Source organism: Colobus angolensis, unplaced genomic scaffold (assembly GCF_000951035.1).
Source record: "Colobus angolensis palliatus isolate OR3802 unplaced genomic scaffold, Cang.pa_1.0 Scaffold4, whole genome shotgun sequence".
Taxonomy (NCBI): Eukaryota; Metazoa; Chordata; class Mammalia; order Primates; family Cercopithecidae; genus Colobus; species Colobus angolensis.
This window is the reverse complement of record NW_012117376.1, coordinates 15,992,857-16,008,894: the sequence shown is the minus strand read 5'-3', so window position 1 is coordinate 16,008,894 and position 16,038 is coordinate 15,992,857. Positions and strand designations below refer to the sequence as shown.

At 47.4% G+C, this 16,038-nt stretch overlaps 1 protein-coding gene across 9 annotated transcripts in view; it reads right to left on the bottom strand.

Moving 5' to 3' along the window:
• LOC105521412 (RH-like protein) overlaps positions 1-16,038 on the bottom strand; it is a 56,950-nt gene that overhangs the window by 30,132 nt on the left and 10,780 nt on the right. For all 9 annotated transcript variants that reach the window (XM_011955627.1, XM_011955631.1, XM_011955634.1 and 6 more), the window contains exons 2-3: positions 14,681-14,867; positions 8,885-9,035 (exon numbers count right to left, since the gene is read on the bottom strand). In XM_011955627.1, coding sequence (XP_011811017.1) covers positions 8,885-9,035; positions 14,681-14,867 — 338 coding nt within the window. The remainder of the gene's footprint in view (positions 1-8,884; positions 9,036-14,680; positions 14,868-16,038) is intronic.

Sequence of the window (16,038 nt, the reverse complement as noted above, 5' to 3'; positions counted from 1 at the left end):
TTTTTTTTTTTTGAGACATAGTCCTGCACTATTGCCCATGCTGGAGTGCAGTGGTGTGGTCACAGCTCACTGCAGCCTCCAACTCCCAGCCTCAAGTGATCCTCCCACCTCAGCCTCCTGAGTAGCTGGGACTACAGGAATGCACAACCATGCCTGGCCAATTTTTAAATTTTGTGTAAAGATGAAATCTCCCTGTGTTGCTCAGGCTGGTCTCAAACTCCTGACCTCAAGAGATCCTTCCCTTCCAAAGTGCTGGGATTACAGGCAGGAGCCACCACACCCGGCGGCCTAGCCTATCAGTAGCTCTTATATACTTTTGACCAAGTTTCACTTAGGTGTGCCAAAAACCCACATAGACATGCACCTCACTGATTCCTTCTTCTCAGCGGAGTTTTAACTCTGCAGGGATTGATGAGTGATATAAATTTTGCAACATGAAGTGGCCAGACTTCTTATAATACCAAACTAAAGTCTTTGGTACACTCTAGATATATTCTAATTTTGCATCACGACTATCACACTTTAGTAATGCTTAATAACTTAGTGGGCTACTGGTGAAGGCTCTCAGCTGTGCCTTCTAAAAATACCCAGAATTGGCAGGATTTTTAGCACCATTTCCCACTGACCCCATCTTGGTTTAAGCCACCATCACCACTACCCCAAATTCTTACAATAACCTCCTAACTGGTCTTTCCATTTCCACCCTTGTCTCCCTGTGGACTGTTCTCCACACAGCAGGCAGAGTGACCCTGTTAAAATGCAAGTCAGGCGGGTGTGGTAGCTCACACCCGTAATCCGAGCACTTTGGAAGGCTGAGGTGGGCGGATCACCTGAGGTCAGGAGTTCAAGACCTGTCTGGCCAACATGGCAAAACCCTGTCTCTACTAAAAATACAAAAATTAGCCGGGTGTGGTGACGCTTGCTTGTAATCCCAGCTACCTGGGAGGCTGAGGCAGGAGAGTCACTGGAGCCTGGGAGGCGGAGGCTGTAGTGAGTTGAGATCGCGCCACTGCACTCCAGCTTGGGCGACAGAGCGAGACTCTCCGCCAAATAAATAAATAAAATAAAATGCAAGTCAGATCATGTTACTCCTCTGCTCAGAAGCCTCCAGCGGCTCCCATGTCACTCAAAGTCAAGGTCCATGTTCTTGCCATGACCCTGCAGGATCCACTCTCGCCTGACCTCTCTGACATCACCTCCTATTGCACTCCTCCACTTGCTCTTCTCTCATCCTCAAACCCACTGTGTTTCCACTTTGGGTCATTCAGCTGCCTGAAAAGGTGACCCCCAGCCAGGATGTAACAAGGGCAGGGTGAAGGAAGCAGTCCACCTGGGTGAAGCAATCGGGGTGCTTTTTCTGTAGAAGGTGTCTAACAATTCTAAAGCCAGCTAAAAAGTCTGTCTGTTTTTTATTTACTTATTTTTTTTTTGAGACGAAGTCTCGCTCAGTCACCCAGGTTGGGATGCAGTGGCACAATCTCGGCTCACTGCAACCTCCACCCCCTGGGTTCAAGCGATTCTCCTGCTTCGGCCTCCCAAGCAGCTGGGATTACAGGCGCCCACCACCACGCCCAGCTAATTTTTGTATTTTTAGTAGAGACGGGGTTTCACCATGTTCCCCAGGCTGGTCTCTAACTCCTGACCTCAAGTTATCCGTCCACCTTGGCCTCTCAAAGTGCTGGGATTACAGGCATGAGCCACTGTGCCCAGTCTACTTTTTTTTTTTTTTTTTTTATCACCATGTGCTGACAATTCTAAACAGCGTGGGTGAGCCTCCCAGCATCCTGCCATTGTTCTGCCACTGTTCTCAGGTGCCCATGTGGCTTGTGCACTCGCTACCTTCAGGTCTGTACTAAAAAAATCACCCCCTTGATGAGATGAAGCTCCCCTGGCCGCCCTCTCTAAGAGTTATCCTCTCTCCTCAACTTTTCGTGTTTCCTTTCTCCATTTTATTTTTCTCTGTGGTACTTACCACTCTCTAACATGCTGTATCTTTTATCTATTTTATTGCTTATTGGCAGTCTTTCCTTCTGGAACAGACGTTCCATGAGAGTTGTATTTTCCACTCACACAAGAGTGCCTGGCATATAGTAAATACTAAATAAATATTTGTGAAGTGAACAAATGATGGTAAAAAGCCCTCAGTCACACACAAAGAGGAAAGTCTATGCAATTCCCTGATAAGAACTGAAAAGCAGGCTTGCGTTTTTCATCTCTTTGAGTGCCACCAGGAAGAAGTTCAGGAAGAACACTTGGGGATTCTTGGCCTGGTATATTCATTTCTTAAGCTGCCTGCACTGAAATGACTCTGGTCCCTGGCTCTGGTTCCCTTGAGCCCTCCTGCTGAAGAAACCCAGGCTGAATTGAAGTTTTGAGGAAAATAAACACTCAAAATCTGTGCTAAGCCCTCCTCTACACCAGTTAAGTTAGCAAGTCAAAGCTGCAGAGAAGAGAGGAGATGATGTTATATCAATGCAGTCTTTTAAAGCAATTGTTATGAAGACTGCAACAAAGCAGGAAGAGGTTCGGGCTCGCAGGGAGTGTTCCGCCTCTGAAATTTACCCCTCTTCTTGACAGCCATGTTTTTACTGTGTGAACCATCTCCCATGCCAGCTGCAGCGGGTTGGACCAGAGTGGAAAAATAACCCAGGAGACTGATCCGATTCTCTCTCCCTGGACTGCAGAATTGAGACTAACTGAGAGAAAAGAGTTGTTTTCTGCAGGATCTGGGACATAGAAATGCAAGAACAAGTGGAGGTGGGTGGGTGGGTGGACGGGACACGTTTTTCACTCAAGAGAAAGCTGGTGTACAGAGACATTAGATGTACAGAGAGAAACAGAGCCAAAAGATGGAGAGCACAGACTACCTCGGATCTCAGCGGCTTCTCATAGCCAGTTCCAGTGCCCTTCTGAGTCTGGCAGCACCTCCTGCCCTTGGAGGTTCTGTTTGTTTGTTTGTTTTTTAAAATTGTCCCTACTACACAGACATACCTTTATGGTTCTTACACTGAATTCTCTCCATTCTTCCTAAGAAAGCTCTGGTTACATTTTCTTCCTGGGAATCAGGGAGTTCTCATTAATCCTCACATTAAGCAGAGAGAAAAAGCAGAAAATGGAAGTGTGCAAACCGGAATCCAGGAGCCCATGGTGATATAAACAAATACAGAGATGAGTGGATGAACAGAGAAGTGAAAACTTTTCCTTACAGAAGAATGCCCACTATTGAAAGGAAGATGGAATTAGAAAACCAACATTGGCAATTATTATAGTACTAATTTATTCAGGGAAGAATCAATGAACACTAAAATCAGTGGGTGAAAGTTGGATGATAAACAGGATTTCTATAGGAAATTATCTCCTCACAAGAAGTTTATTAATTACAAAGGAGAAAATAGTAACTTTGCAGTGGAAGATCCTGGCAGGTACCATCTTAACCCAATGATCACAGTTAACACACCCAGTAATGGGGCAAATTGACAGCCTGTCTTCTGATATGATATACTAAGAAGGGCGCACACAGCTTCTGTTGAATTCCTACCAAAAATGCATACTCACCATCTAATCATGAGGGACGGCAGACAAACCCACATTCTACAAAATAACTGGCTCAAAACTTCAACATGTATCAAGGTCATGAAAGACAAAGAAAGATGAAGAAACGGTTCCAGATTGATGGAGTTTAATAAGACATGAGAACTAAATGCAAGATGTAACCCTCGACCACAAAATATACATATATATTTTTCTAGAAAGGATATTATTAAGACAATTTGTGAAATTAGAATAAGGTGATCATAATGTATCAATGTCAATTTCTCATTTTTGTTAACTGAACAATGGTTATGTAAGAGAATGTCCCTGTGTTTTAGGAAATTGTATTAGTCTGTTTTTACACCGCTATAAAGATACTTCCTGAGACTGGGTAATTTGTAAACAAAAGAGGCTTAATTGACTCACAGTTCGGCATAGCTGGGGAGGCCTTGGGAAACTTACAATCATGGTGGAAAGTGAAGGGAGAGCAAGGCACATCTTACATGGTGGCAGGTGAGAGAGAGAGAGAAAGAGAGAGAAGAAGTGCCACACTTTCAAACCATCAGCTCTCCTGAAAACCCACTCACTATCACAAGAACAGCATGGGGGAACCACCTCTGTGATCCAGTCACCTCCCACGAGGCCTGGCCCTCAACATGTGGGGATTACAATTCGAGATGAGATTTGGTAGGGGATATAGAACCAAACTGCATCAGAAATATACACTGAGGCCAGTTATAGTGGCTCACACCTGTAATCTCAGCACTTTGGGAGGCTGAGACAGGCGGATCAACTGAGGCCAGAAGCTCAAGACCAGCCTGGCCAATATGGTGAAACCCCATCTCTACTAAAAACACAAACATTAACTGGGCATGGTGGCACATGCCTCTAATCCCAGCTACTCAGGAGGCTGAGACACAAGAATTGCTTGAACCCAGGAGGCGGACATTGCAGTGAGCCGAGATCACACCACTGCACTCCAGCCTGGGTGATGGAGCAAGATTCTGTCTCAAAAAAAAAAAAAAAAGTAATATACACTGAAGTATTTAGGGGTTAAAGTCACATACACAAATGAAGACAACCAAAAATTAATAAATACAAACTTCCAGGTTGGGCGCAATGGCTCACACCTCTAATCCCAGCACACTGGGAGGCCAAGGCGGGTGGATCACCTGAGGTCAGGAGTTTGAGACCAGCCTGGCCAACATGGCGAAACCCCGTCTCTACTAAAAATACAAAAGTGAGCCAGGCGTGGTGGTTTTCGCCTGTAATCCCAGCTACTCGGGAAGCTGAGACAGGAGAACCACTTGAACCTGGGAGGCAGAGGTTGCAGTGAGCCGAGATTGCACCATTGCACTCCAACCTGGGTGACAAGAGCGAAACTCTGTCTCAAAACAAAAACAAAAACAAAAACCTTTCCATTTTCCCTCCAAGACCATTGTTCTTTTTTCCACCCCAAACATCCCCAGCTCCCTTGAAGAAGATGCCATCACACTCTCCCTCCCTTGCTGTGGTCTAAGCCTCCTGGCCGCCTCTTGGTCCCTGATGATGTCAGCTCCTGCCCTTTAGCCTTTCTCTCCATCACTCTTCCCAGAAATTATCTTAGTCCACCCAACTCCTTCCCTCTCAGTTCCTTGACCGCTCGTCTATCTTTCCCTATGTTACACTTCTGCCACCCACTGTCAAGCCTTAGACCTTGTCATTACCAGTAACTGTGTTGCCTCCATAGCCTCAGTTTCAGGCATTGTACCTGATAACCACCACCACCTCCTATCTCTCCAGCTCACTTCCTTAAATTGCCTCCCTTCAACAGTTCCAATCAATGGAGCCTGAGAGCAATGGTGATGATGAAAATAACAGCACTGCCGCAACACTTACCCCATGCCAGGCACTGTTCTAAACGTTTTAGAACAGTGTTCAAAATTGAACAAGTGTTCGCTCACTTGTTCAATCCTCACAACAGCCCTAGGAAGTAGTATTATTCTTATCCCCATTCTATAGATAGGGAAACTGAGGCAGAGAGAGGTCAACTAAGAGGCCCAGATGGATTCAGCTAGTGTGGGTTGAGCTGAGATTTGTACCCAGGCTGCCTGACTGGGCTCCCCCGTTTTCACTCTCTCTCCTTTCTTAACCAGCTTAGATTTCGTGGGCTACTGTTATGCTTCCTCCTTTGCAAACAGCCCCATCTCTGGTCTCCCTTGGGCTTTGGGCTCCCTCTGGGCAGCACCCCAGGCTGGGCAAGTTCAACTCTGCTTCTTCCACACCTGCCTGGAGCAGCTGCACACAGCCCTGGTCCCTGACGCACTTTCCACCAATTACAAGCCCTAGGGACCCTGGTGCCAGCCTGCAGTCCCGCTGCACCCCTCCAGTCCTCTCACTGTCTTCTACTCCCACAGATGACCATACCACACTTTCCCTCTCCACAAACCCCATCCCTCCTTCCCACCCTCACATGAGGTTGATGACGATGCCTCTCGTTTCTCTGCGAAAATACAAGTAATTAGTAAGGAATTTTCTCTTCTCCCTGCAGGAGACTGAACCTGTGGCACCCACCACCAAATCTGCCAGTCTACTCACAGTCCCTGCCATTTCTCTCGTTAAGATTAACTGTCCTGCCGGGCACGGTGGCTCAAGCCTGTAATCCCAGCACTTTGGGAGGCCGAGACGGGTGGATCACGAGGTCAGGGGAATTCGACAGCAGCCTGGGCAACATGGTGAAACCCTGTCTCCACTAAAAATACAAAAAAACTAGCCTGGCGAGGTGGCGGGCGCCTAGAATGGCATAAACTCGGGAGGCGGAGCTTGCAGTGAGCTGAGATCTGGCCACTGCACTCCAGTCCGGGCGACAGAGCGAGACTCCGCCTCAAAAAAAAAAAAAGATGAACTGTCCCCGCATCAGCCTAAAGGCGCAAAATCCTACTCCCACTTTCCAACTCAAAGGCTTGACTCTTGCAATTCATTTCTCTTCTGTTTCATCAGAGTTTTCTTCTCTCTATAGGATTATTGCCCTCCTGCTTCTTCTCCATTTCTCTGTTCCCCTTTATAGCAAAGTCCTTGGCAGGGCTGCCTCTGCATGCTGTCTCCACTTTCTCATCTCCCGCTCTTGAATTAGTCAAGCCAGGCTTTTGCCTTCATCCTCCTTTAAAACCACGCATGCCAAGGTCTCCTTGCCAAATCCAATGGCTACTTCTCAGCCTCCATCCTACTTGACCTCTCAGCAGCACTCAACCCACCTGGGGTCCTCTCTTTCCTTGCCTTCCAGGACCTCACCCTCTCCTGGGCTTCCTCCTGCCTCTCCAAGCACAATTCTGTCTCCTTTGCTGGCTCTTCCACATGTCCCCACTCCAAAATGCCGGGTGTTCTAGCACTCAGTTCTCAGACTTCTTCCCATCTCTCTTTATCCTCACTCCTGAGTGATCTCCTTGGGTCTCATGGCTTTAAAAACCATCTGTATCGTAACAACTCCCAAATTTGTATCCCTAGCACTAACCTTTCCACTAAGCTTCAGACTTGTACATTTCCATTCAATGTCTCCACTGGGATGTTTCATACCCATCTCTAGCCCCCGATCTTAACCCTAACGCTACCACATGTGACACTGAATTCCAGGTTTTCCCTCCCAGATCTATCCCACCCCAGTGTTTCCCATCTCAATAAATGGCACCAGCAGCCGCTGAGTCGTGCCAGATCAGAACCTTAAAGTCATCTTGACCCTCTCCCACCCCATGTGCAGTCTATCAGCAAATCCTGTCAATTCTGCTATTAAAATACAATCAGGATCCAAACACTTCCCACTACTCTCACAGCTATTGTCCTAGTCTGAGTCTGGATGATGGCAACCGCTGCCGCTCTGGTCTCCACCTGCTTCCTCCCTTGCCCCTTCAGTCTTTTCTGAACCCAGAAGCCAGAGTGATTATCTTAAAACATAAGTCAGATCATAGCTCTCCTGTGCCCAGCTCTCCTCTGCCCAACACTCCCTAGTGCTCCCTGTATTTCTCAGAGTAAACTCCAAAGTCCTTTGGGATACTGAGGCACAGTAAAGGGGCTTCAAGTTTGTTTGTTTGTTTGTTTTTTAAACATGCATCATCTTATGTGATTAATTCAATTACTCCCTCAAACCCTATGTGGTAGTACTGCTACCCTCATATTACAGATGAAGAAACTAAAGCTCTAAGAGGTTAAATTGTCCAGAGTCACACAGGGATTTATGGCAGAGCTGGGATGCAAACCCCAGCCTTTTTTTCCAAGTCCAGTGCTCTTTCTTCTAAGCCAGGCTGGAACTCTGAGTTCTTGCTTGGGTTCTGCCACTATCTTGCTATGTGATCTTGGGCAGTCCCCTCCCCTCTCCAGGCATCAGCTTTCTCACCTGTGAGATGGGAAGGTCGGCTATGTCCTCACTCAGGGCCAGGGTTACAGCAGAGGACTGTAAGGAAGATGCTGGCTGTACAAACTTGCTGGACCCACTGCTGGTGAGGCTCTGATAATTAATTACTTTTATACAACCATAATTATATCATGAATAGCACAATCCGACAGGATTATACTGTAGTAGTTAAAGGCACTGGTTTGTGCTTAAACATTTGCACAGACCACACTTTAGATACCTCATTTGGGCATCTATCTATTATCTATCAATCTTTTCTTTTCGTTTCTTTTTTTCTTTTTGAGATAAAGTCTTGCTCTTGTCCTCCAGGCTGGAGTGCAACAGTGCCATCTCGGTTCATTGCAACCTCCACCTCCTGGGTTCAAATGATTCTCTTGCCTCAGCCTCCTGAGTAGCTGGGATTACAGGCTCCTGCCACCATCCCCAGCTAAATTTTGTATTTTTAGTAGAGATGAGGTTCCACTATGTTGGCCAGGCTGGTTTTGAACTCCTGACTTCAGGTGATCCGCCCTCCTCATCCTCCCAAAGTACTGGGATTACAGGTGTGAGCCACCGTACCTGGCCTGTCTATCTGTGTCTGCCTATCTATCTATCTATCTATCTTCTATCTATCTATCCGCCTACCTATTTATTTAGAGATGAGGTCTTGCCATGTTGCCCAGGTTGGTCTCCAACTCCTGGGCTCAAGCAATCCTTCCAACTCACACCTCAGCCTCCTGAGTAGCTGGGACTACAGGTGCACGCTGCCACAAATGGATAATTTAGAAAAAAAAATACTTTTTAGAGATGAGGATCTTGCTATGATGCCCAGGCTGGTCTCAAACTCCTGGCCTCAAGTGATCTTCTTCCTCAGCCTCCCAAGTAGCTGGGATTACAGGTTGTCTTTATTTTTTAAAACCCCAGAAATCCCACCAAATGGGGCTTTTGGCCCTTTTCTCCCAGGTCCCTCCTCCCAGCACCATGACTCACTCCGAAGATATTATAGATGACCATCCTCACGGTGCCAAAGACTGTCAGCTCCACCAGCACCATCACCACCAACTGCACCAAGTTGACCTTCCCCAAGACAGCACTTACTGAGATCAGTGCCGACATAGCGCTCCTGGTGGCCAGCCGAATACTGGGGGAGAGAAGGAGAGCCAGGATGACTGAGAAGGAATGATGCCTCTCATTCATTCATTCATTCATTCATTCAACAAACACTGTTGGGCACCTACTTTCTGTGGGAATAGAAGACAAGATTTCTACTCACCTGGGCGCTGATGCTGCGGACTGGAGTGACCATCTCTTCCCCTGTCAAGGTGACCTCTGCACCCTGAGCCATGTGGTCTGGCAGATGACTTAATCACTCTGTGCCTCAGTGCCTTCATCTATGAGGCACTGATCTACACATACTCATCTGACTGAGGATGATCGGGGCGACTGCACCCTCAGGGGACCTGACAACTGGGATTCTGCCCAGTCTTCTTTTCTGCCGCCATCATTCAGATGCTCAACAGAGGGCACTCTTCCCCCGCAGTCCTGTCCACATCCAGTCACCCCATCCTCATCTGGGGCCACTGTCCCTTCTCTCCCTGTCCGTGGAAGTGGAAAGAAATTGGATTTGGAATCAGGACAAGCCAGGCTTCCAGTCCCAGCCTTGCCACTGGAGTGGCTATTTCATCTCACTGAGCCTGTTTCTCCTTCTGCAAATTAAGAATAATGATCAAACATATCCCATGTTGGTGTCCTGGGGATGTGAAGGAGTATTCTTCCTATCGGTGTGTCTAGCACCAAGACTGGCACAAAGAACCAACTCCTGAAAAGACGCTAGCCTTATTAACACTATTACGATTCCTTCCTTCCCTCCACCAATGAGCATGCTCAGGAGGAGAAAATGATTTTTGTCTTCAAGGTACTTATGATCCAAAAAAAAAAAAAATGTACTTATGATCCAGACAGGCTACACCATGAGCCTGTCAACTAAGAATATCTGTGATATCACAAGGCTAGTGGGGTTCATTGGAAGGAGAGGATGATGCTGACTGGACTCATCAGGGAGTACTTCCTGTAGGAAGTGGTACTGAGCTGGACAATCCATGGACATCCAGTCTCCCCTGAGCACCTTGCTCTGAGACTCCCTCCTCCCTCTGGGAGTTAATGATGATGATGCTACAACCACAGCAACAGTGATGATAATGATTTATTATAAGAGCATTTTGTAAAACAGGCTTGTAACAGCATCATCTCTTTTACATTTTAACCCTATAAGGCTGGGTGCAGTGGCACATGCCTGTACTCCCAGCACTTTGGGAGGCCAAGGCAAGTGGATCACTTGAGGCCAGGTGTTCAAGACTGGCCTGGCCAACGTGGTGAAACCCTGTCTCAACCAAAAATACAAAAATTACCCGGGCGTGGTGGCACATGCTTGCAATCCCAGCCACTCTCGAGGCTAAGGCATGAGAGTCACTTGAACCCGGGAGGCAGAGGTTGCAGTGAGCCGGGATCTCACCACTGCACTCTAGCCTGGGTGACAGAGTGAGACTCCATCTCAAAAATAATAATGATAATAAATTAAAAAAAAAAATTTAACCCTCTGTGCGAGTCTCTGTAAAATCGTGCTAGCTTACCATTCAGTATCCCCATTTTACAGAGGGTCATGCAGAGGATTATAATGGATTTTTTGGAGATAGTCACACCAGCTGATCACAAATGTGAGGTTCAAACCCAGCTGGCCTAGATCCAAAGCCTGTGCTCTGAAGTCTGGACTTAGCTTCCTCAGTGTTTGCTGCAGACTATGCCCACTTAAGCCTCCAGGACTTTAGGGGAAGATCAGAAAAGGGCAAAGGGCATGGGGAAGGAGTCTTACAGGGACCAGGAATTTAGAATAAGGGGTTACTCAATGTTCCATCGTGCCTGGACAAGTTATTCCTTTTAAGTGGGTGTTCATTTCATTGACAAAGGCTTAACTCAGGAGCATGTGTGCCGGCGGCAGTATTTCATTCCTCAAGGGCCAGTTTGTGCTGGGGAGGTGCTAAGATAGTGACATGCAGTGGTTAGGAGCGTGCTCTCAGGTCTAGGCTGCCTGGGTTGGAATCCTGACTCAGCCACTTTCTGGCTGTGTGATCCTGGGCAACTTATTTAATCACTCTGTGCCTTGGTGCCTCCATTTATAAGGTGGACCCAATGCCTCTGGAGCCACGGTAAGGGCAAAGTGAGTTGATATATGTCAAGTGCAATAAAGGAGTTGGTTATTGCTATTATCTTCTAGGGAGAGTCCTAGAGATTTCAAAATGCAACATTAAAAAATCACACTTTTAAAGCCAGGAATGGTGGCTCAAACCCATAATCTTAGCACTTTGGGAGGCTGAGGTGGGAGGATTGTTTAAGGCCTGGAGTTTGAGATCAGCCTGGGCAACACAGTGAGACTTCATCTCTAAAAAAAAAAAAAAAAAAAAAAAAAAGCTAGGTGTGGTGGTGTGTGCCTGTGGTCTCAACTACTCAGGAGGCTGTAATTCCAGTACTTTTGGGAGCCGAGGGCAGATCATTTGAGCCCAGGAGTTTGAGACCAGCCTGAGCAACACAGTGAGACCCTGTCTCGGCAGAAAATAGAAACATTAGCTAGGTGTGGTGGTGTGCACCCGTAGTCCCAGCTACTTGGGAGGCTGAAGCAGGAGGATCACCTGAACCCAGTGAGGTTGAGGCTGAGTGAGCCATGATCGTGCCACTTCACTCCAGCCTGACAACAGAGTGAGACCCTGTCTCAAAAACAGTTTTAGGCCGGGCACGGTGGCTCACACCTGTAATCCCAGTACTTTGGGAGGCCTAGGCGAGTGGATTACCTGAGGTCAGAAGTTCGAGACCAACCTGACCCAACTGGTGAAACCCCGTCTCTACTAAAAATACAAAAATTAGCCAGGCATGGTAGTGGGCACCTGTAAAAAAATTTAACTCAGGAGGCTGAGGTGGGAGGATGACTTGAGCCCAGGAGGCAGAGGCTGTAGTGAGCTATGATTGTATCACTGCACTCCAGACTGGGCAACAGAGCAAGACCCTGCGTAAATAAATAAATAAATAAAATTTTAAAACATCCCACTTTTAGGGTTCTGTTTATTTCATTTTTGCTCCAATAGCCATTTGCTAAGTTATTAGTATGTGAGGAAAACAAAGAACAACGTTGAATAAGATAGGCCCCTCCCCTGAAGGGACTCAAAACAGAACCAAATCAGTCCCAAGTCAAGTGGCACAAGCTGGAGTGTTGCCAAGGGAGAGTACCCTGTCCCCAGGGGCAGGCTTGGGCACCACCCATCAGCACAGCCCTGATGGGAACCAGTCAGGAAGCCAGTTTCAGCAGGGGTCACCCCTAGGGGGATCCAAGCAGTCAGGGGTGGGGCAGGAGAGTTGACTCAGGCTGCGAGTGACTTCTCTCCCTTCTCGTCTTCCTGGATTGAGTCAAGAACAAACGGGTCTCTGTCGACATCAGAGAAAGGGAGCAGTCGTAGACGCCTCCTGCCCCATTCTGCTGTAGTGCAGAAGGCTGAAGGCTGGTGTGACCTTAAGCTAAGGCAGCAACACCAAACCAGGGCCACCACTGTTTGAATTCCCCCAGGGTGCCCTCTGTCACTTCCCAGGTGAATGCAGTGTGTGCATGCGTGTGTGTGTGTGTGTGTGTGTGTGTGTGTGTGTGTGTGTGTGTGTGTATTGAATCCCCATGGGAATTACCTCTAAAAAACTGTGTTTTTTTGTTTGTTTGTTTTTTTGAGACGGAGACTCACTCTGTCGCCCAGGCTAGAGTGCAAAGGTACAATCTCGGCTCACTATAGCCTCTGCCTCTCGGGTTCAAGTGATTCTCCTGCCTCAGCCTCCCAAGTAACTGGGATTACAGGCGCCTGCCACCATGCCCAGCTAATTTTTGTATTTTTAGTAGAGATAGGATTTCACCGTGTTGTTCAGGTTGGTTTCGAACTCCTGACCGCAGGTGATCCACCTGCCTAGGCCTCCCAAAGTACTGGGATTACAGGCATGAACCACTGCGCCTGGCCTAACACCATCTTTGAGACAGGGTCTCACTCTGTTGTCCAGGCTGGAGTGAAGTGGCATGATCATGGCTCACTCAGCCTCAACCTCACTGGGTTCAGGTGATCCTCCTGCCTCAGCCTCCCAAGTAGCTGGGACTACGGGTGCACACCACCACACCTAGCTAATGTTTCTATTTTCTGCCGAGACAGGGTCTCACTGTGTTGCTCAGGTTGGTCTCAAAACTTCTGGGCTCAAGTGATCTGCCCACCTCAGCTCCCAAAAGTACTGGGATTACAGGTGTGAACCATCACACCCAGCCTCTAAACCTTTTTAGAAAGAAAAATATATAGAGTTTTTTCCCCCAGGGCCAATCGGGAGACTGTGTTTCATGTTCTGACCACTCCAGAGTATATGGAAAAGGTTATAATAAAAAGGTGGAGCCATCTCCACCACTTAGCTGTGTGGCCCGAGACAAGTGCCTTGCACTCTCTGAGCTTCCACTTCCTTATTTGTATACCGGGTTAGATCCCTACCTGGAAGAGTTAAACAAAATTATATTTGTGGAGTGCTCAGCACAGTTCCTGGCTCATAGAGAAATGTTTAACAGCAGTGCCCAGAGGTTTAGCAGGGTCTTAGAGGGGGAGGCTGGAATGGCCTTGAGAGGCCTTGAGAGGTCCCCAAGATGCCTAGGATGACATTTACCATCCTCTTGTCAGCACAGAGATTCGGAGTTGAACAAAACAAAACAATGTTTCAGGAAAAAATTTAGCCTAGTTTCTCCTATTAAGTGCCAATACCCTTTTAAAACGTGTATAGTTTGATGTGTAACCATCACCTGGGTGAACATAGAGAACATTTTCTGCACCCCATGAGGTTATTTTGTGTTCCTTCCTAATCAATATCCACCTCCTGCCCAGGTAACCACAATTCTGACTTCTAGCACCATTAAACATTAGTTTTGATGGTTCTTAGCATTTCACATAAATGCATCTAAACGAAGCACAGGTAATTTAATGAAAATAAAGCCATGGCTATTTCTTGTCTAGCAGCATTAGAGGGCTGAAAGTCATTTCTTTTCAAAAGAACGTCTCTCAGGCCGGATGCGGTGGCTCACGCCTGTAATCCCAGCACTTTGGGAGGCCGAGGCGGGTGGGTCACCTGAGGTCAGGAGTTTGAGACTAGCCTGACCAACATGGAGAAACCCTATCTCTACTAAAAATACAAAATCAGCCAGGCGTGGTGGCACATGCCTGTAATCCCAGTTACTCGGGAGGCTGAGGCAGGAGAATCACTTGAATCTGGAAGGCTGAGGTTGTGGTGTGCCAAAATGGCGCCACTGCACTCCAGCCTGGGTGACAAGAGCGAAACTCAGCCTCAAAATAAAAAAGAGAATGTCTCTCTAGGTGTGGCATGTCTATTTCTCTCTGTCTAATGTGTTTCCTTCTTACTTTTTCCATAAACTTATATTGATTATGTAACTTTACAAAATCATAAACAACAATAACAGAAAAGAAAGGATGCAGGAGGAATGTAGGCCTGGACTCCCTGTGATACACAGAGTAGGGCTGCCCAGTAAAATACAGGATGCCCAGTTAAATCTGAATTTTAGATAAACAATGAATAATCTTTTAGCATGAGGATGTCCTAAATATTGCACAACATTGGTGCTAGACAGAGAGGGGGCAATATCCCAGATCTTCTGGAACCTGTCCTTTTGGGCTCCATTCCCTCTATGACCCAGAAGTGATCCAGCCACCATCCCAATACCTGAGCAGTTTGATGACCACCTTCCCAGAAGGGAACTGGCTCAGGAAGCCGTCCAGCAGGATTGCCCACTGCACACCAAGGGCCAGCATGAAGAGGTTGAAGGCCACACTGCTCCAGCTGTGTCTCCGCAAATTCGAGGTGAAGAAGCCCAAGCCAAGGGCCGCCATCACGGTCAGATCTTGGCAGACTGCTCAGTGGGGAGATGGCGAGAAGGAGGAGGGGGAAGCAGACGAGATTTAGGGTGGTGTGAAATTAGAGTCTTACAAAATGGCAGCTGGAAGGGACATGTGAGATCATTTACAAGTATTTGGTCACATTACTTTGCCTCTTTAAGCCTCAATGTTCTCATCTGAATAATGGGGATAACACACGCATGCCGTGTGGGCTTAAGGTAAGGATTAGAGGAGCTAAAGCTAATTAAGCACTTAGGGCAGGGCCTAGCCCATAATGAGTGCTCAGCAAATGTGGCAATTACTGTATTATTAAACCTAATAATAAGAACAAGTGTAAAGCTCACGTGCTTGACGCACATGGACACTCAGTAAAGGTCATTGCTGCTGTTATTGCAGATCAGGGCCAACCCCCCGACCATGCACATGAGAAAATAAGGCCACAGAAGCCAAGTGACTTGGCCCAGGACACACAGAAAAGAGAGGGCAGAGACAGGCCCAGTGCTGTTGTTGTTGGGAACCACATAACCTCCACAGCAAACCTCCCTCCCTTTGCCACCTGCTGTGAGGGACCTGGTGAGCCAGCTGGCGGAAAACATCAGGGCCACCTGGGTAGCCCTCACCTTTCCCAGTCTCAGGGCCTGAGCAGAGGCTGCTGTGGCAGGTGAGTGGAAGAGACGCACCTGAGGGCAGGGAGGGGCCCAGCAAAGCGAAGAGGGTGAGTACTTGGTTTAACTGCAGTTTTGAAAAAGGGTTAGCAGCTTGAGCTCCAGAATGAGACAAACTTGGGTTCAAATCAGGTCTCTGGCACCCTCTAACTGTGTGGTCTTGATCTTGTTACTTAACATCTCTGAGCTTTATAACAGCCTACATTTCTTAAGTGTTTACCATGTGCCTACACTGTTTTAATCACTTTACATAGACTATCTTGTCTCGTTCTCACAACCACACTCTGATGTGGGCGCTGCTACTGTCACCATTTTACAGATATGAAAACCAAGGCACAGAGGAGTTACGTAACTTGCCCTGGTGGGTAGAGCTAAGATTTTTGTTTTAATTTTGAGATGCAGTTTCACTCTTGTCACCCAGGCTGGAGTACATTGGCAAGATCTTGGCTCACTACAACCACCGCCTCCTGGGTTCAAGTGATTCTCCTGCCTCAGCCTCCCAAGTAGCTGGGATTACAGG